This window comes from Crocodylus siamensis, chromosome 1 (assembly GCF_052110815.1).
Source record: "Crocodylus siamensis isolate JL-2025a chromosome 1, ASM5211081v1, whole genome shotgun sequence".
Taxonomy (NCBI): Eukaryota; Metazoa; Chordata; order Crocodylia; family Crocodylidae; genus Crocodylus; species Crocodylus siamensis.
The window spans coordinates 140,416,035-140,436,770 of record NC_143395.1 but is presented as its reverse complement, the minus strand read 5'-3'; the positions used below and the strand labels follow the sequence as shown (position 1 = coordinate 140,436,770).

At 46.1% G+C, this 20,736-nt stretch overlaps 1 protein-coding gene across 1 annotated transcript in view; it reads right to left on the bottom strand.

Moving 5' to 3' along the window:
* SLC35F3 (solute carrier family 35 member F3) overlaps positions 1 to 20,736 on the bottom strand; it is a 314,186-nt gene that overhangs the window by 20,230 nt on the left and 273,220 nt on the right. The window contains exon 4 of the mRNA XM_090044278.1: positions 5,949 to 6,168. Coding sequence (XP_089900404.1) covers positions 5,949 to 6,168 — 220 coding nt within the window. The remainder of the gene's footprint in view (positions 1 to 5,948; positions 6,169 to 20,736) is intronic.

Genomic DNA, 20,736 nt, shown 5'->3' with positions numbered 1-20,736 from the left:
AGGAATTATGTGAACACGGCAGGAGTCCTGGGCTCGGTGGGGAGGCAGTATACACATGGTCAAGGAAAGAAAGAGGAAAGAGACTCCATTTAAATCCCCATTCATAGTGGGGAAGCACCTGAGCACTCCTGCAACTCAACAAATGGTGAGAAGAAATAAACTACAAAACCCCACAGCAGCCTCCTTCCTGCATGAAGCAAACCCAGGCTTTCCTTTCAGGCAGCCCTTGCTAATCCTCACAAATGATGTGAAGGATCCAAGGAAGAGCCTACTCACTCTGCCCCACTTGTGTAAGGATCCAGAGAAAACAAACTAGATTTGTGTATTTGACCAATCAAATAAAGTTTGGTCAATTGACTGGTCAAATATTGATCAAAAACTGTAAAAGCCAATTGGTCTAAATAATATACAGAAAAAGGACATTTTTTCCATTAAGAAATGTGTTAAAAAACAATAAAATATCATATTTCTGTGAAGAAGACTACCAAAAAATGTAGTTTTTTGTGAAATTGTTATAATAATCTTTGACCAGTCAAAAATATGCAGGCAACTGACAGGTCAACTGACAATATTTGACTGGTCAATTGACTGGCTTGCCAACCCTAAAACAAAATATATTCTATGTCTACAATGGATCCATCAGCACTCAGATGAAAGGGTTAAACCCAGATATCCCTTAACATTCTTCCTCCTCATCTCCCCTGAGCATGAAAAAGAGTGGCTCCTTATGACCAAAGCAGAAATAGGAGGAACAGGAGGAAGAGCATAACAATATCTCAAGACAGTGTCAACAACAAAATGATTTAAACTAAAAATCCTGGGTTTTATTTCTTTTAATTCACATTTTTTCCACTATTTTGAAATGGGGGAATGGTCAGACCTGAATCCAAACTTCAGCCCTTGTCTCTGTAATAGGTCAAATTCAAAACTCCAGTTCTGAACATTTGGGCATGAATCCGTCACTAATAGTAATAGATACTAAGGGTATCTTCTGTTTATAAAACACCTTCCATACAAAAGGCTTACAAAACATGTTTCAAATGGTCCTTCCCGTGTGTGTGTGTGTGTGTGCACGCACACACATAATGCCCCTTAGAATTCAGCCACAAAAAGGTGGTAAACAAGTCAGCTGTATAGCAACAACACATGATAGTTGATGGGGTAGGTATCTCCAATGGCACATGCAAGATGACTAAAACAGGCAGGAAATGTATCTCCACCAGAATCTGACCAGAACAATGGGAAAAAGGCAAAAAGTACCATACCCTAGTCAGAGGCCACAGGAGTTTTTAGTTCTTATCCAAAAGAAAATACAGCCAGCCAGGGGATAGGACAAGGAGTAATGATCTTCTACTTCAGCAAAGGAAATTTAGGTTGGATATTAGGAAGAGGGTGGTTATGCTTTGGAACAGATTACCTTGAGAGGTTATAGGATCTCCACTGTTGGAAGTTTTTAAGAATAGGTTAGACAGACACTTGTCAGAAATGGTTTAGACTGGGATAATGATCCAACCTTGAGCCAAGAGGTGGACTACATGGTTTCCTGAGGGCCCTTCCAGCAATACTTTCCTATGATTCAGTAATAGTGACCCCTAAGATTATTTCAGATTTTGCCTTAGATTTTTTTGGTTACTCAAAAAATGTATCAGTTGCAGTAGGTTCATTGTTAATATAATTAGGAAATGTGACAGACAAGTGCAGCCAAAAGGCACTTTACTGGTACATTTTGTAACGATCTGTATTGGAGCCACCAGGCACTGCTGAAATAATAATAAGAGTGAGAAAAGATTTTTCAATCACTGAGAAACTAATTTTCTATTGAAGTTAACCCATAGACTGAGGTTAAAAGCTCCCCTGATAACTAAAAATATAGCTAAGTTTTAATGAGAAGATACCTCCTTAAGTGTTAATGTAAGAGCTAGGAATATTATTATTATTATTCTCTAAGTCTGCTGGTGTAACAGTGCAGGAGTGAATAACTGGTATGTTTCCACTGTAATTCCACTTGGGCCCAGTAAGGGAATCACATACCCGACACAATGTCACTTACGGGCTATGGATGCCAGATGCTCATTGGTGCTGACTTCCCCGTTGGAGGTTGCTAAGGTCTAAAGAGCTGATCCAGTAAAGAACTTAGACTCCTGAAGCAGGACTGAAGCAGGACTGAGGTGCTTAAGGGCAAAATTACAATCCAAAAAGCCTTCTGCTCAGTTGTCATCTAATCGTGGAGGTTCCTAAGTTTACTCAACCCCTCATACTTGACTGGAAAATTCCTCAGGAATCTGCCATGCACCTTTCTGGTCATGCTCAGAACTGCTCCAGCTTGAGTGGCTAGTACCAGTTTTGCACCTAACCATAACTAGGATCCATAAAGTAAGCATTTCTTCACTTAAGTCCCTAGGAGGCTTGATCTGGTAGGACACACGAAGCCAGGATTGGTCTCCTTACAAAACAGACTTGCAGATGTCATTATCTTAAGATATGGCTGCTGCTAACCTCAGTTTATACATAACCCAGTGGTTAAAGCACCCACTTAGGCTAAGCTAAGCTTATTTTTTCCCTGCCATGATGAGGTTTAAACTCACATCTCTACACTCCAATTAGCACTCTCTTAGCCATCAGGATACAATATAGGCTGGACAGAGGAACCCTCTACTCATCCTGTTTGAACCGTGCATGGTGGCAGCAAAGAATCCAGGACTCCTTTGCCAGGGAGGGAAACTCTGATTGTGTAGCCCTAGGGCGAGGGCACTCGGCTGGGAGTTCTAACACTTACTCCCAGGATGTTTTTCTGTTTTCCATCCAATGACTGTTTAATGCCAACTGTATAAACAGTCCTGGGAGCAAGGCCTGGAACCCAGGACTCCTCTGCTGTTGAGTATCCCAGCCACTCTGGCTCAGCCATCAAGCTCCTTCTTTCTGGCCTACAGAATCCAGGAAAAATTCCTTGGCTATGAATCCAAGTTTACCATGGGTGCTGCCCTGCAGCCAACAGTTAAGCACTTAAGTCCCAGAGAGGAATGGGATTTTAGAGACACCTCATTCTTCTGCATTTTGTACTCACTAGTTTATGAGATGCACCACTCGGTGCCTGCTGTGAATCCCATTTGCAGTTGCGCATCCTTTCCCCATGCACTGTCTGGGTTGCCTGAGCACCTAACTCAGGGTTCTGGATTCTACTCCGAGGGCAATGCACCTATGTCTTTTACTGGATCAAGCCTTAAATCCACAGGGGGACTTCATACTTCTCTGTCACTTTAAGAGCCTACACTGAACACTGAGGTCCCACCAAAAGCCTCCAAGCCCCACCTCAATTACTGCTAGCCTCTGAGCCTGATTCAGTTGGCATTTTCAGATTCTGGTTAACCTGAAGACAAGGCAGCAGAATTGCTGAATCTTTCCTTAGACTCCCATAGCTTAGTGGCTATGTCATTCACCCGGATGTTGAAGATCCAGCTTCCAGTAATCCCCACTGATCCTGATTTGGAGCAGAGACTTGATCCAATATATTTCCTGACTCTCAAATGTGTGCTCTACTCATTGGGCTTGCTAAGGTATTATGGTGAGGGGCCCTGTCAGTCTTACCTCTTGCAATGGTTCTACTTGGTATAAAGAATGAAGTATCAACTAGGGCAGGGTTAGATAATTCACTGGCTGTGTCTATATGGATTGGTCAGTGCTCAGGGTGAGGGAGTTGTAAAGCCCTGCTCTGCATCAGGTGGATCCTCTTAAGTCTTATCTATTCCACAGTGACAGTAGGTGTTTATAGACATGCTCCAGGCGGCTAGAGGGGGGCACTTCAATTAGCGCAGATCCAAGAGCCGCACTAATTAAAAGGATCGTGTATCAGTGTCTCTGCACTGAAAAATGGCAGCAGGGCACCTTGAACTAAAGCTTGCTGAATGAGCTTTAGTTTAAAGTGCCCGCCACCATTTTTCAGTGCGGGGATGCTGATACATGTGATGCTGGCGTCTGCTCTGACATGCTGGAATTACAGCACGTTGGAGAAGCTGCCCTGCACATGCCTAGGAGCCTAGTGTGTCCAAGTCAGGCCGTGCCCGAGCACGCCCTCCCCAAAGACATGCTCCAAACCTGGATTTATGCAGGCAAAGCCATGTACTATTGTCTCTTTGTAGCTGCTCTCAAGACCTTGGTGTCTGAACAGGCATAACAGCAGTTGCTAAGGAGGCCTCCTGTGGAGTATGTCTGTGGCAGCAGACAGGTGACTCCTGCTTGGGAAGGGTCTGGCTGGGACACAGTGTCCCATGGTGTTGATAAGCCTTCAGTCTTGGGCATGGTAAGTGGACTGGCAGGGATGTGCCTGGAGCTGCTTCTACCACAGCTACAAGTCAAGTTTTCAGCTGGTGGTGCACAGGGAGTGGGAAATAGCTAGGAGGCTTATTTCTCAGGGTGCTCGTAAGCACAGTCCGAGGCATTGCCTCTGACCCAATGAACATATAAAGTGAAACAGCTTCCACAGGAGAGATTGGCAGACACTCCCTCCAGCCAGGAGTAGGACAGAAAAACCACTTGACTAGCTAACTCAGGTGGCTTCCAGCTCATCTTGCTGGCTCCTGTTCTTAGGGGTCTAATTCTTCCTACAAGTTATGGAGAATGGGGCTACTGCACTCAGACCCAAAGGTTCCTATTGAAAAGCCCAAATTCTTTTGTGCAGTCAGCTTCATAGGATAATGAAATCCTTCTCCAGGCTGTAGGACATAACATGTCCCTGAAAGGTATGGCAGGGCTGGAGAGTGAGCAGGCTGTGAGGAAGCCAGTGTCTTCCCATGGACATTGAATAGTGAAGTTAACACAGTGCATTACAGCTGTGCTGACAACATCTGCTATGGAATACACAAGGGGCTCTCAGGCTCCTGCACACTGTCTTATTCATGTGAGGATACAACCTGGTTCTCTGCCTCAATGAATGGACACAGACCAGGATCTTGGAGCTCTCTCTAGCTTTCTACCTTTGAGAGTGGCTTTCAGGTATTTCCATACAGATCTCTCTAACTCCTAGCCTGAACTAAACAGTCATGGAATGGATTGCTGTCTGCTCTGGGTTGCTCTACAAGGCCATTATATTTGTTCCTTACCACTTGCATACTTAAACAAACTGTTCTGGAAACAGTCACTTGAGGAAAGGAACCTAAATTATCTACCTCCATGTCTATCTCAGCTGAAGTGTACAACCAGTTATACAGAACTTAATAATACTCCAATGTGATAGGGGTTTTGTTATATTTAAATATTAGCTAGTACAAATACATTCACATAATGTGAACAAATGGCACAAGGACAGGTAAAGAGCTTGCGGAGAAGTGGAATTTAAAAAAAATGTTTTCTAAGTCTCACAGGCTAATTTCTTATCAAAAGAGAACAGGCACATGAAGACAAATGTTCACAACAACCTGGGGATACTACTTATCCTTCTCACTCCAAGCTAGCATAAGGTACCTTGTTTCTAAGGAACAATGAGCAAAGAAACTGAGTTCTAAGAGGAAGTGGCAGCAGGGGCCTAGAGATAGCCCCACAGTGATGATTCTCGTTGTGTGCTCTCTGGTAAAGACAGCAGGAAAGGTAGCTTGTACAGTTTGCAAGGATATGAGCTTAATATACTACTGAGGATCTTGTTCCTTGGTGTCTTATTCCTCCTAGAGGTCATTGAGACCTGAGGGTTCCCCTAGTTGGCAGGGTGCCTAAAAGTTTTGCTTTGCTTAAAATCCACTTGACTGAGGATGATTTAGTCAGGGATGCTACTGCCTTGATCAAAGGGTTGAACTAGATGATCTTCTGAGGTCCCTTTCAGCCCTACAGTTCTGTGACTCTATGCTGATTCAGGCTTCCCCTTTTATGTGATATGGGAAAACTGTTACTTGATCCAAACGAGCCAATGGGGATATATTGGGAAAAGGATAACATGAAAGAGTTAGAGAGGAGTCACTTACCCTCACTCCCATGAACCTGTCCCTGAGAACAATCCATGAAAGCAAGAACACAAAAGCTTTGTTGCAGCAGAACAGCACGGAGACATCCGTCGTGTTTATTTTCTTTATTGCATGTAAATACAGGTAGTTTGTGAGTGTCCAAAGAACACCAAAGGGTGCTGCCTTGGTAAAAAAAGCCTTCAGAGTCAAGCCGTTGTCTCCAAAAAATTGGCAGCACTCCCTAAAACAAGGAAAGAAAAGCAAAGTTATTATAGCTAAGTGGCATTCATACTTTGTATTCATAAGAAAGCTCTTGGAGGGCAGGGCAGGTACCAGTAATTTCAGAGTCTACTGCAAAAGCCGTCACTTGTCCAAAAAAATAATGAATCAAAAAAAGGATCATAAATATGAAAAGGGCAGCTACATGAGAGTAAGGAGAAAAGTGGCTCAAAGTTCATAATAACAACAATGATAATAATGGGCTTGAACATAGTGCTTTTAATCTATATGCCAGAGCACTTTGTATCTTTGTTCTCAGTGAACATATATGAAAACTAGGACACAAATAGGTTCAGGAACTTATGCATAGCTATCCAGCACATTGGTGGCAGAACTGGGGCAGAACCCATGCCTCCTGACTACCCATCTTTTGGCCTTATCAATCATTGTACCATGCTGCCTTGCAGATCAGCAAAAAGAGAACAGGTGGATAGTTATGCAGGATTGGTTGGAGGCTCACCAAAATTAAATTCAAGGCAAGGCCTATCCATCAGACAGGTGAAAGGTGCTCCTATTACCAAGGGCCCACCCTGGGAAGAGAGATTGGCCTGTGACTAGTTGAACGGCTATTGTAGAGAAAAGGGGAAATGATAAGGCCAGAAGGGATGAAACAACTGGATCAGTGAAAAGTGACATTTGGCATGATGATATCTGAGGAAGACAGAGATTGGCAGTCTGTGGTACACTGATGTTTGGTGAGGACAGCAAGCCAGAAGGAGTTGTAATAATGATTGCTGGAGGTAAGTAATCATTGCTGGAAATAAGGAGCGTATGCTTTGAGGGATGTGGATGTACTCAAACAACAATGCTAGGGATTAATATGAAGAATGCTGGAAATTCAGGAAGTCGGGTCTTTAGCACTGCTCATACGATTGGAAAATAAATGTGGAGGGTTTGTTTATGGTGCATTTGATCAAAGCAAAGGAGGGAGATTGAAGAGCACTTGGGCATTCACTTGAGAAGGATGGAAGGAATGCAGCAAGAGAGAGAGAGCACACAGATGTAGAGATACTGGCAAGGGATAAGTCATGGATGGTGGAAAGTGAGGCGTTATAAATGTGTTATATCAAATGCCATGCTGAGAATTGAGCTAAGGGCTATAAAGGAAGGCAAAGATAGTGCACAGGACTGAAAACATATGTTCAAGATATCTTCTGTGGTTCTAAATTAAAAGCTGGCTTCATTGTTACAGCAGAACCAAAACAGGATGCTCCAGCCAAACTATTTGCATAGAAATTCAAGAATACAAAATAGAAACGCAAAGATCTGTAATGTTAAGAACACAGTTTGCAGTCTAATTCAAACTATTCACATGGAGTAAGTACAGACCTTCAAAAAGCCTGAGCCTGAATTGATTCAATCTTTGTAGGTTAGTCTAACCTGCATAGATTGAACCAGGAAGCAAGTGAATTGACATTCACTTTTGATTCTGGAAATGCAGGCACATGCCTGCACTGGCTCAGGCTAGAAACCAGGGGGACAGTAGAGCAAGCCCTCGCTTCCCATCAGGTTTCCCAGATTTCCCAAAAGATACCTATTTCTTCAGTTGTTTGCAGCCCTTCAGTTTATAGCCTGAACACAGAAAATTTGTGACCAATAACATCACACTTTCAGACTATTATATATGCAGGTCAGTTAGTTGTTATTCACTTCTCAACATCTAACCATGTGGCTGGATTCATAAGTACCTTTGCTCCACTTTGATCAATTTGTTCTAAGAGATAATTTAGTTCTAGTTGGCAGCTTGCTGGATCAAATTCATCTGCTCTTACTTGTCATTGGAAGTCCTGTAACTGTAGGGCTGGCTAATGCTTATATGGAAGACCACAATGAAATCCCTGGTGTCATGAATGGAAGCCAAAGTGTCATGGCTGATTGCTAGGCCATATGAACTGAATGAGTGGCATGAGTTTATTTGGCTTCATTGTCACTGCTGAGCTGACAGATGGGAAAAGAAAGTAGGATTCAGTTATCATTTGACTCTATTCAAACAATTCAACATCTTAAGGCCAGGGGGTGCAGGTGTGACTGTTGTGGAGGTCACACCAGAGGGGGCCAAGGACCCCCCTTATCTGCCCAGCTGCAGACTGCCCCAGCAGCAGTGGGTGGGTGTCCTCCCTGCCCCACCCCCCACACCATGCATGCAAGGAAGGCAGGAAGTGAAAGCTAGGGAAGGTGTGTTGGTGGGGAGGGGGGAGGAGATTCTGGAGATCTCCACTGGAGCAACCACTGGAGCCAGGAGGGGAGTGGCAGCCTGGGGCTACACATTAACCTCTTGTGGGCTGTATGTACCACAGCCCTGATATGACCAATACAATAATAGGTCAAATGTGCAAAATACAAAGTGAAAAGGAAAATTTCACCAGAAGTGAGCAATTCTGAATCCTGCTTTTGAGGAGAGAGTTTTCAGAAACTACATGTTGGTGATCAGAAAGTTGTACACATGAAGCTCACGCCTGGAAACTGAAGATGGCTGTTTTCTACAAATGATTCACTTTTAATAAATACTCCTCTCATGCCTTCTCATAATTCATAATAGCTTCCCTGTCTATTTGTTGATAGGAGAGGCTTATCCCCAGTCACTTTCCCTTTCTGCTTGTGGCATCAATAAACCAAACTATGTAGGATGGCCCAGAACAGCTCAGAATGTACTTCTCCTGCCTCCCCAACCATGTGACAACTGGGTCTGGGTTGAATCTTCTGTAGGTATTTATCTCCTTGCAAAGTGATCATAAAAATGTATCCATGCTATTAGGCAGGGTTTCAGACAGTCATTTTTACAAGTTCAAAGCAGTAGGAATCAGGCCAATTATGGGATACTAATTAAAGAAAGAAACAAGTAGATGGAAGATTAATATTTAAAAATGTAAGGAGATATTGGTGGGAAGAAGGCTTAGGAGCAATTCTTTTTCTCTGGAGCATGTTATTTAAAAGTTTTATGTAAGTGCAACACCTTTTAATATGATTATGTTTTACTTACTTAGGATGCAATTTAGGCAATAACCATTTTTGGTTTAGCTTATTTGGGGATGTGCAGCTCCTCATGTTTGGAAATGTTTTTGATGAGCTGGTTGTATTATTGACAAGCATCATGGGGCTCAGTTAAACTGCCATTTGCTGTGGTAATGAAGATATACATAAAAAAAGATTACGAGGAAAACAAGTGTGATTGCACTAAGGATTATTAAAGGAGCAAACAATTTAGGCAGGGCATAAGCAGTTATCTATCCACAGGTCTGTCTTAAGCTTTTCTGTGGCACTCCTCACCATAGTATGTAAGAGCAATTGCTGTATGGGATGCAATGGTAGCTACAATGCTAACCCCAACTGACTATAATTTTCCCTGAAGAAGGAAGTAAGGAGGAACATTATTTTCTAGCCTAGTTTTTTTAGCGCACTCACCTGGATTCCACTTACTACTCAAAGGACCGTCAATGTATTATCCAATTAATGTTTAATGTAAATAAATTACAAGTCTGTGTTACAGAATGCTGTCAGCATAGCTAAAATCCATTAGCAGGTATGAAAACGTCACACATCTCCACTGATAAGAGACTGAGAAACCCTCTGGTGCAGATGCACCCCTACTGACAGTAGAGTACCGGAAGAATGCCTTCTGCCAGCACACACTAAGAGGCTCTGCTGACATGGCTTCAATGACAGAGGTGTTGTAGTGTAATACAAGCTCAAAGGCTAGAGACAGACGTTATACATAAATCAATTTAAGTGATCAGAAACTGGTTTAAACCTGTAACAGAACAGATGTTCAGTGCACATAAACCACTTTCAAAATGGCTGAAACCAGTTTGAGATAAACCTGGTTGAATGTAGTATTAGACTTAACTGATTTTGGTCAAACCGGTTTATGCAATGTCTGTCCCAGACCCCTTCCTGGTTTAACTTAAACCAGAGTCCCCTAGCATTCCAGATGCTTTGCAGCCCTGGGCAGGGCTCCTTGCTCCACAGCAGACCTGGCTCTGCCCCTGGCCCCATGCTGCTTGGCTGGAGCTTTGGCACAGATGGCAGGCACAGTGGCATCTGCCTGGCTTCCTCCTGCCTCCTTCTTCCTCCCCCTACTCAAGAAGGGATTCCCCCTCCCCTCCCACATCACAGACTGTAGCCAGCATGTGGTATGCTACCTAATCCTGAGAGGTGTCTGTGTAAGGCAGACAGGAGAGTGTCCGCTTATGGCTTTTTGGAGCTAAAAGAAGAGCTTGAACAAATGAGAGAGGTTTTTGTTTTCTTGATGGGCTGATAAACACTGTGTTACTCTCTATGTAAGTCCCTGCTGGCTCCGTCACTGGTCAGGAGCAGTGGGGCGGGAAGGGGAGGAACCCCTACCTAATCTGAGCGTCCTGCTGGAGCCTCACCACCCCACTTCAGCTTAGCACTGTAGAAGGGAAGGGAGGGCTGCTCTAGTGTCCCTCTGGCGTCTAGCCCAAGCCTGTGCCTATGTTTCTTCAGTCCAGAGGGGATGTCTGTACAGATACAAACTGGTTCAGCCCAGCCAAGCTGGACTAACCTGCAAAGACTGAATCAATTCAGGCTCAGGATTTTTAAATGTCTGTCCCTAGCCACAGTATACTTAAAGCAAGGTTGTAACCTAACCCAAGTGGCTGTCCTAATCATTGGTGTTACAGATCATGTTCAATCCTGCTTCCTCTTCCTGGCTCAGTGAATCTTGAATTCTTTTCTGCACCATGGGACGGCTTAAACAAGAGAGGTGGAAGGTCTTTTTTCTCTACCATCCAATAGCCTGATGATTAAGGTACTTAGGCTGCCTATACATGTGCGTGGGGATGGGGTGGGGAACCTTTTAATTCGAGCAGTTTCCAGAGAGCCACAGCATGAGCAACTGGTGCTTCCTGATCCTGGGGGGGCACCAGCAGCTGATTGCCAATGGGGGGGGGGCAGCAGCCAATTGCTGAAGTACCAGTGGCAAACCCGGAAGTGCCACCAGTACTTCTCTTGGCACCCCCACATTCTTGGGGGGCCACTGATCAGCTGTTGCTTCTCACTCCCCAACCATTGGCAGCCAATCTCAACCCCCCCACCCCGTAACCCCCCTATGCATCACGTGTGGCTCACAGTGTCATGTGTATTAAGTCCCATGTGTTCAAAAATGTCTGTGGGATGCTTCAACTAGAGCTCATTAGGCTTAATATTTAGGTAGGTAGATAGCCAGTCAGGCAGATGGATGGATGATACCAGTGTGGAGCCAAAGGGTTTCACTGTGGGTTGGGAGCTGACCCCAGAGCCCCAACCCTGCACTGCCTTGAGTAATCACACCAAAGCAAAACGATTCACTCGCACAGGTGTAAATGATAACATGGTCTGAGAATGAAGTCCCAATGTTGTTGCAAGATTGCTAAAAAATGGGAGTGCAACGGGGGGGGGGGGGGCGGTGTTCCTGGGCTCCGAAGAGATCGATGCTGCCCCTGTTTAGGGCAGTCTGTCCTAATCTCTCCCACCATGCTTTTGGTGTAAAACGAATTGATATAATGCAGGAGGCTGCCCCATTTGTGGCCCTGGTGCCTTCGACTAAACATACAGCTCCAAACTGTCTCTATACTGTGTCCCATGCCTCCCAGATGGCATCCAAATTCACTACTTCCCCAGCCCCTTACTGAACCACACTCAACTTCTGGCCCATGTAGGCCACACTCACACACTGGCCCCCCACGGACCCACACTTTCACACTTTAGGCCTCAGGTCCCTCTCTGGATCCTGGCCCTGGCCCTACACTGTCTTCCTTAGGCCTCAGGCCCTACTCAGTGGGCCTTGGTTCCCAGTAGGCCTTGGTCCCATAGTGATTTTCTGTCAGGGTGTGCCCTGTTAGCATTTCTCCTCCACGGGGTCACCCACAAGGCAGTGGGAGCTGAGGCTTTCTGATGCCATATCCTTGCCTTCCCCTGGAGTGGCCCATGAGTGGCATTTCCTGGAGACTGCCCCCACACTAACCAGCTCCAGTAGGGTGCAATTTCAGATCTTACCCAGGACCAGTAGCAGGCTACCTTGTTGAGCTCTCCCTTGTTCTCCCTTGGGGTGTACCTCCTCCTACCTGGAAGACTTTTCTCTTTTCTGGCCCCTAGTTCTTCTTTGGACTCACCATAACCCTTTGTTCAGCCTCATGTCAGTCCCTTGCATTCTGACTTTCAGGTGGCTCTACTTGTCCCCTTCATACGGGTTAAGATGGTTCCGCCTCCCATGTCTTGCCAGTGGTCCCCCCACTCTAGGGACTTTTGCCTGTCTAGGCCTGGCCCCGCTCCCTGACTAGTCAGGGTGCCTGGCCTTCTATGGCACAGTGGACACCACTGCCCTTTGGCCCTGCCTGGGCCAGTCAAGGTGGTACAATGCCTCCCTGGCCATCTACCCTCTTACTCAATCTGGGCCTCACTCTCAGAGCCATAAACCCATACACCAGTCCCAGGGCCTCAAAGTCCTCATGTTCTTCATTGTTAGCACTCTGCTGGTACCCCTTTTGCCTAGCACAGTTCTACTCGTGCCCCTGGTCTCTGAGCTCCACAGGCTTATTTTATTTAATCTGGTGGCTCGCTGCCCTAGCCAGGCAGACCACACTCTCTCCAGGCAGCCAGTTCTACTCTTTGGGGGCCTGGTTGCATGACCCCACTCTCTCTACCCCAGCCAGGCTAGGGACCCCTCAGGGTCCCCTGGAACCTCCTTCATCCCCAAGAGTTCCTATCCTTTCCTCCAGGTTGTTACAGGAGCTGCAGTTCTCAAACTGTGTGCAGTAACTCCTTCAGCTCCCCTGATGTAACTGCCAGTCTTGCCCCCAGGGTCTAGGCTTATATTCTGTCTGCCCAGCCCCTCTCCAATCAAGCAGACCTCTGCAGTCAGGTGACTACCTAATTCGGCCTGAGCTCACCTGCCAGCTGCTCCACAGTCTGCCCGATGGTCTTAAAGTGGTAGGCACTGCCACAGGTGTGTGTACATAAAATGCTTTTCTGTGCAGTAGAGTAAATTACTGAACAATAAGCATCTGTGTCTGCACGTACAGATCCTTAATGTGCAGTAATTTGCTCTACTCAGCAGTTAATTTGCTACTGCAAATGCAAGTAGCAAATTAACTGCTGAATAATTACTGCGCAGTAAGGCACATGTACACAGCTGACTAAAAGCAAATTTGCTCCTCATCAGACAGGCAGCAGGGGGCAGGAGATTGCTCTCTATCCACAGGAACTGCCTGCTTCTGAGATGGGTTCTGCCACTGGAGCCTGGGCAGGGACAATGTCCTGCTGCCTTGGCAGGAGGGAGGTCCCAGCTCCCACTCCATGATCACAGAGCAGGGTCAGGGAGCTCCCTGCACAAGGAGAGTTCCCCACCCAGCCTGGAGCTGGCTGGGACCAGCCCCTGCTTGGGACAGTTCCTGGCCAGCTCTGGGCTGCACAGGGAAGTCTGGACCTGCAGCTTGGAGGTGGCTGAGGACTGTCCTATTTTGGACAGTCCCCAGCCAGCTTCAGGCTGTATGCACAGGCTTCAGGCTTTCCTGCACTGTCTGGGGCTGGCTGGGAGCTGTCCTGGTCAGGGGCAGGTCCCAGCTCTGTAGATTTTGTCCAGTCCCATGCTCCAATGGGGTGATTGAGGCATGGTGTTTGGGAAGAGCTGCAGGGGAGGGGCAGGTCCCAGCCCCCTGTCCCCTGCCCTGATCTGCCAGTGGGGCAGCTAGAAGCAAGCCCCCAGGTGAGCCCCCACTACCGTAGGCTCACTGCTAGCTGCCCCATCAGTGAATAGGGGCAGGGGGCTGGGACCTGCCCCCCTCCTGCAGCTCTATCCAAGCTCCCTGCTCCTGATCGGGGAGCCAGGGCCAGGAGCTTACTGCTGCCGGGGCAGAGGGACATTGTCCCCACCTGGACTCTGCCACTGGTGTCTGCCTCAACAGCAGGCAGCTCCCAGGGGCAGGGAGCAATCTCTCAGTCCCTGCCAGGAGGCAGCTGTCTCCTGGCCCCAAGCTCCTTGTCAGCATTTAGGCTAGCACCCAGGGGAAACTTGGAGCTCCCTCTGGCAGCTACAGGGGGCTGATGCAGGTCCAGAGTGGGTGGGCGCAGGCTGCTGCCAGGACCAGAAAATTTGCTCCCACATCAGAGGGGACCAGCAGGCATCGGCCCCTGTTCCCCCAAGCAGTACCAGGAGTGACTAGGAATAACGGTCACAAGCTGGCAGAGGGTAGATTCAGACTAGATATCAGGAGGCGCTACTTCACTGTCAGGGCAGCTAGGATCTGGAACCAACTTCCAAGAGAAGTGGTGCTGGGTCCTACCCTGGGGGTCTTTAAGAGGAGGCTTGATGAACACCTTGCTGGCTTGTTTGACCCCAGTACTCTTTCCTGCCATGGCAGGGGGTTGGACTCGATGATCTGCTCAGGTCCCTTCTGAGCCTACTAACTGTGAAACTATGAAATGGGTGCACATGTAGATGTCTGCCCAGGGTGGGTTTACTCCAAAGTAAATTATTCTGGAGTAAACCCATCCAGCAGCCTATGCACATATAGATGCACCAAGCAGTAAGCATCTATATATAGTATACAATATTCAGAAGATAAAAGGAGCAAATAGTTGTATTCAGGAAACTAGAGCTTCTGGATCAAACAGTTTTTAAATTAGTATATGCCATGTCAGTCTTTCTGCACTGAGAAGCGTGCTGATGGCAGCTCAAAGAGAGACAACTATTGATATACTTAGAATTGATTTCTATTTGCCTGCATTAAATAGATACATACCATAATAATAGCGACAATGTTGGTCTCCCTAAACACTCTGAAATCCATTAAAGGAAGAGAGAGCAAGGCTGTCCCCATAAAACAACATAGATCTATTTGTGTTCTGGAGTATACAAGGGACAAAAAAACACTTAGCTAGGCTTGACTCAGTGGTAAATACAGCAAGCAAGAGAGCTGGCAAACTGTATAAAAGGGGAAAAACAAAAGAAAAAATGCCCGAAAGACAGCAGACCCAAATTAATGGACAGATGGCAAGAACAAGGAAGCAATGAAAGAAATGTGTGACATATATCAAAGACATGCTATCAGAATCTGGCCCTACTAGTCTTGTCTTTAAATTTTCCAGGTTACCCTAAAAATTTCAATGGGAGGTTCACCTCCAATATTTGCTGAATGCTTATTGTTTCAGAGGGTTTTTTTTTTCCTGTTGGGTTCATTTGCTAGATAATTTGTGAACATAACAATAAGGGAACACAATACGGGTAAGAACAGAATCAAACTGAATCTACTTAAAATATAAAAAATATTTCTATAGGATTTTTTTTCAGCATTCACCTACATCTGGTCCTACTATGAGCCTTAACCCTAGTGCATTAGGTTCACAAAGTAAATACACAGAAAAGTGCTGTGTGCTTATGAAATACAACTGCATTTAAATTGCTTTTCTGCATTCTCCCTTGAACAGGCACTGATAAAAATAATAATAGTGATAGCAATAATAAAAATACTTTATAGTACTACTCATCAGTGGATCTTTAAGCAATTTACAAAGAGCAGTCAATATCATTATGCTCATTTTACAGATGGATCAACTGAGGCAAAGAGAACTGGAGTCAGAATAGCTGCTTGAAAGAATGCAACATCAAACATAGGACTCATTTTTCTGATATTTACTTATAACTAACTCTTTTTTAATGGATGCTGTCTGTTCAGGAAAAAAATTTGCTATTAGGGTCTTTCTCAGCACCTCCCTGCTGAGCCATTCCATCATTTTACCTACTGCCATCACATTCCACAAAAGTGCCTGCGGAGAGTTCAGGATCACAGGTCATTAAGAATGAATCTGCTAATTGTACTGTGAGAGTACCAAGGATTTGTTTAGTGGGTTCCAATTCCTTCCCTCACCTATGTGTCTTCAACAAAAGTCTTACTCTTCTTCCCTCACCTTGGCTTCCTTCCTGTATATCCTGTGAGTCTCAAAACCAGTTCTTTTCTGCCTGTAATTGGTCAAACAGCCCCTTATCTGTTATAACACAGTAGTGCATTACATTGCATTGCGTTGGGCATCCTGAGAAAGAACCTCCCTGGCCGTGTGCTTGGCTGCTGCAGCTGGTCACATCTCTCTGCTCTTTCTTGGCTGAAAAGTGACCATCATATTAGTATAGTGGCCCTCGTGAGTGCTACATCTTGTACATATTCAGTCCTGTCTATGTTGGAGACAAAAATATTTGTTTTACTTCTGTTAGCCCTGCAGAGCCAGCACAGCTGACAGAGAGCTGAATTATACACTAGCAGGGTTGTTTTTTAAATTCCAGTCCCTGAATTCCAGTTACAAATTAAGTGTAAGCTACTAAAGCATAACAGTAGCCTTTTGTAGCATGTCTAAATGATTACCATACACTAGGCCAGAGGTACCATTGCTCAACCCCTAGTCTGTGGAGCCATGTCATCCAGCCTTCAGGGCTAACCCATGGTCTGGAAATTTGGCAGTGGAGGAGTAGCAGAAATGTTAATTGCCACTCCCTTGCTTCCAAATGTCCAGGGAACCCTGCGGGCTGGATAACGTGGCCCTGTTTGACAGATAAGAGCCAGAGTGTGGCCAGGTCCAGGCATGTGGCATTGGCTCAGTGCATGACTGAACTGGGTTGCTGTGTGGCCATATTCAGGCATGCTGAACCTGTGCGGGATATGGCCCATGGACTGACCCTGTACTGCTTATCCAGCCCATGGGGCCACAAGGCCGAGTGCCACTGTGCTCAGTGGAATGCAGCAGTCAGGCCTGCCCTCTTCTACTTCTCCAGACTAAGCTCGCAGTTTCTTCAGTGTTATTACTTCTTGTGCTTGGCTCTGGCCTTCAGCTTCCCTGCCACTGTGATGTCCCGCTTATTCATGTCCTGCTTATTAATTTCTCCCATGCCTGCCTCCACACCTTCTTTCCTGCCAACTCAGTGCATGAAGTGCCTTTCCTGAATGTGCCTTGAAGTCCCTCCCCTCTCCTTTTTAAATGCTTTCTCATAACTTGTATCTTCTGTGACTAAATTTCCCAAGGATTAGGTATCCTCCCACGGTTTTATTTTTTCTCTATTTTAAATAATGTTTGACTCTACTGTGCTGCAAACTAACCTGTCCTGAATCACCACATTGTCACGTTGCTCACCTTCTTCCCTTCCTGTCTGTCTTCCTACTGCTGTTAGCCCCTCTCTTCACATCTTGCCTGATGAAAGGCTCTGACCATGCAACTGACAGCACATGGGCAGGCTGCTGCACCCCTGAATGACAACACTGAAATCAATTCAGTTGTAGGGACCTTGAGACAAGGATCATACCTTTTTTTCTGGAAGCTACCTGACACACCCATGGCTGCTATTTAAAAAACTACAAAAATATGGTGCTGTGATGAGGCATACCAAGCTCTTTTCTGATCATTTCAACAAGATCTGGCATCTCCACTAAGCCAGATCTGCATTTCAAAAGTGAGAAAAATGACTGAACATCAGTAGCAGATCTCTTGAAAATGTCTGATAAAAAAGCATGGATTAGATACAGAACCTTACATAGCAGTCAGTATATCCATGCTTAGTTGTGAAAGTCTTCTTCAAATTGTATATTTGCAGGCAGCCTTCTGGGATTATTTTGTGCATTTTAACTTAAGAAATAGGTGCGCTCTCTCTCTCTCTCACACACATACACACACTACAACAGATCGTCTGTCATGGCTGTCACCCAGAGCCTGTTCCACCTCAGAGCCAGGATACCAGACATCCTACCTTGGCAGAAGCTGAGACAGCTAACTATTGGCAGGGGGGCGGACCTGATGGTGGCTGCAAGAATCTACAGGCTGGTTTTGCTGAGGAGATTCTGGTATTAGGGGGGAACTGTGTGGGTTGCCATTCTTCTCTGGCTCAGAGGAGCCCAGGTGTCACACACGCATTTTGATGCATCATTGCAGAGGATGAATTCTTGTGTCTGTGGTAGGATCAGAGATGAGTGTGTATATTTATTTAAGGGTGTACCATGCACTGAAAATCATGTGAGGGCCCTTGCTTTAAATATACATTGAGCCTATGCATGTAAAAAAGATAGAAAACTCAGTTTTTGCCATTTAGTAAATATGAAAACCTGACTGCAAAGATACAGAACAGGAAAATTGACAGTCCCACACTTACAACAGTACAATGTTACATCAGCATAACACTAAGCAATTCTCATTGAATGCATTCATTTAAGTTTAATTCAAACTCCAGCACTGGCTAAATGTCTTATAGACAGGGCCATGTCTGAGGTGCTGCTCTCAGGGTGTGGCTGAATGAAGGCTCCTTCAACATTTTAGACCTGCAGGTCCAGCTCTTAGTCTAAACTGTATCCTTCATATGTCCTGTTAAAGCTGGCCCACAGAGCAGTCTAGAGGAAAAGATATGTGGGAACAGAAGTAGTGAAAGTGAGAGAAAGCCTGATCCTGTAGGCTCTGTGCTGGGGTGGAGGGAGAGTGGCTCTCTGGCTGCTGCTCACAGTGCAGCTTCTGCATTTTGCATTAGTCATTGGATAAAATGACTAATGCCACACACCCAAGGGGGAAGCACCTTGGGAAGTGCCCTCTGCTGCAGAGTGGCAGATGGTCACATCCAGAACCAGGGCTGCTTGTAACACAGCAGTACCAGTTCCTCCAGTCCAGCTGGAGAACAGGTACAAGACCCTGGCAACTCTGGAGGAGAAGGAAGGAGAGGAGGCAACCGGAGAGGAGACAACTCCACACTCTCTACAATCTGAGCAGGCCAAAGGAGCTAAGCAGTCCAGGAGCAAAAAGCATCGAGTGATCATCATAGGCGACTCCATCCTGAGAGGTACAGAGGGCCCCATCTGTCACCAGGACCCCTCAACACGCGAGGTCTACTGCCTACCTGGAGCAAAGATTCAGGATGTGAAGGGGATGATCCAGTCCATGATCCAGCCCACCGATTACTACCTCATGCTCCTAATCCATGTGGGTACTAATGATGCGGCCAGGAGAAGCCCTGATCACCTGGCGGTGGACTACCATGCTTTGGGGGGCGTGCTGAAGGAGATAGGCGCACAGGTGGTGTTCTCTTCTATCCTACCAGTGAGCAGATGTGGAAGATGGCATGCAACACGCATCATGGAGACCAACTGGCAGCTTCAAGAATGGTGTCTCAAGGTGGGCTTTGGCTTCCTCGACAATGATCCGCACATCACGACAAGAGACATGCTCGGATGGGACGGGCTCCACCTTTCCCCTAAAGGTAAGTGTGTGTTTTCTTCTAGGTTGGTGGATCTCCTCCGGTGGGCTTTAAACTAGGCTCGTTGGGGGATGGGGGAGACGAGGGCGGAGGAAGCCTTGGACTGCTAAACCAAGCAGCACCCACAAGTACAGCCCAGCTTAGACCGACAAGCAGAACATATACACAGGTAAGCAATAGGGGCCAGGGTAATGCTGAAAGTAGGGGGCCAGTGCACACATCCTCAGGAGGCCTCAAATGCCTCTATACAAATGCTCATAGTATGGGAAACAAGCTAAAGGAATTTAACCTCCTGCTGGCTGACACCCACACAGACCTAGTGGGGCTCACTGAAACATGGTGGGACCCAACGCATGACTGGGCGGTGAATATCAAGGCCCATAGGCTGTACAGGAGGGATAGGACAGGGAGGAAAGGTGGGAATGTGGCGCTCTACATTAAGGAAGAATACACATCCTCATCAATTAGCAAAGAGTCAGAGGAGGGGCACTCTGAAGTGCTCTGGGTTAGAATACAAGGCAGTCAAGGGGAAAGAGATTTAATGGTGGGGGTCTACTACAGACCACCCAACCAAGGGGAATAGCTAGACCAGGAATTGTTAAGTCAGCTCACGGAGGTAGTTAGGTCAAAGGACGTGGTCATCATGGGTGACCTGAACTTTCCAGACATCTGCTGGGAAGAGCAGTCAGGCAGGTCTGACCGCTCACGTAGGTTCCTAGCCAGAATGCAGGACCTCCATCTAACCCAGGAGGTGCACAGCCCCACCAGGGCAGACGCCTTGTTGGACCTGGTGCTGGCCACGGGTGACAACCTGGCGAGAGGGCTACAGGTGCTCGATCACCTGGGTGACAGCGATCATCGCCTGCTGGAATTCACCATCCAGAGCAAGGTGGTAAAGGCCTGCAGCAAGACTTCAGGAGGGCGGACTTCAAAAAGCTAAGGAGAATAGTTGGGGAAGCACTGAGGTCCTGGATGGGAGGGGAGCCAGGTGTCCAAGGAGAGTGGTTGCTCCTCTCTTTAGCTTCACTGAAGTCCATGGAAGGACACTGATTTTTATCAGCGTGGGATCTAGCATACTCTGTACGTCTTGGAGTGTACAACAAGATTCCTAAAAGTCATTAAATATATCTTGAGGTGTCAAAATATATTGCTTCCCAAGCTTGCATGATCTGACATTACATTAGGATGAATATTCCATTAATTAATTTGAGCTTCTCTTACAAAAGAAACTTCTTCTTCTAAAAAATGTATTTATTTTTTGCTATTTCACAAGTGAGACTATGGCTAATTTAGAGGCATGTGACAAAATAGTCATTA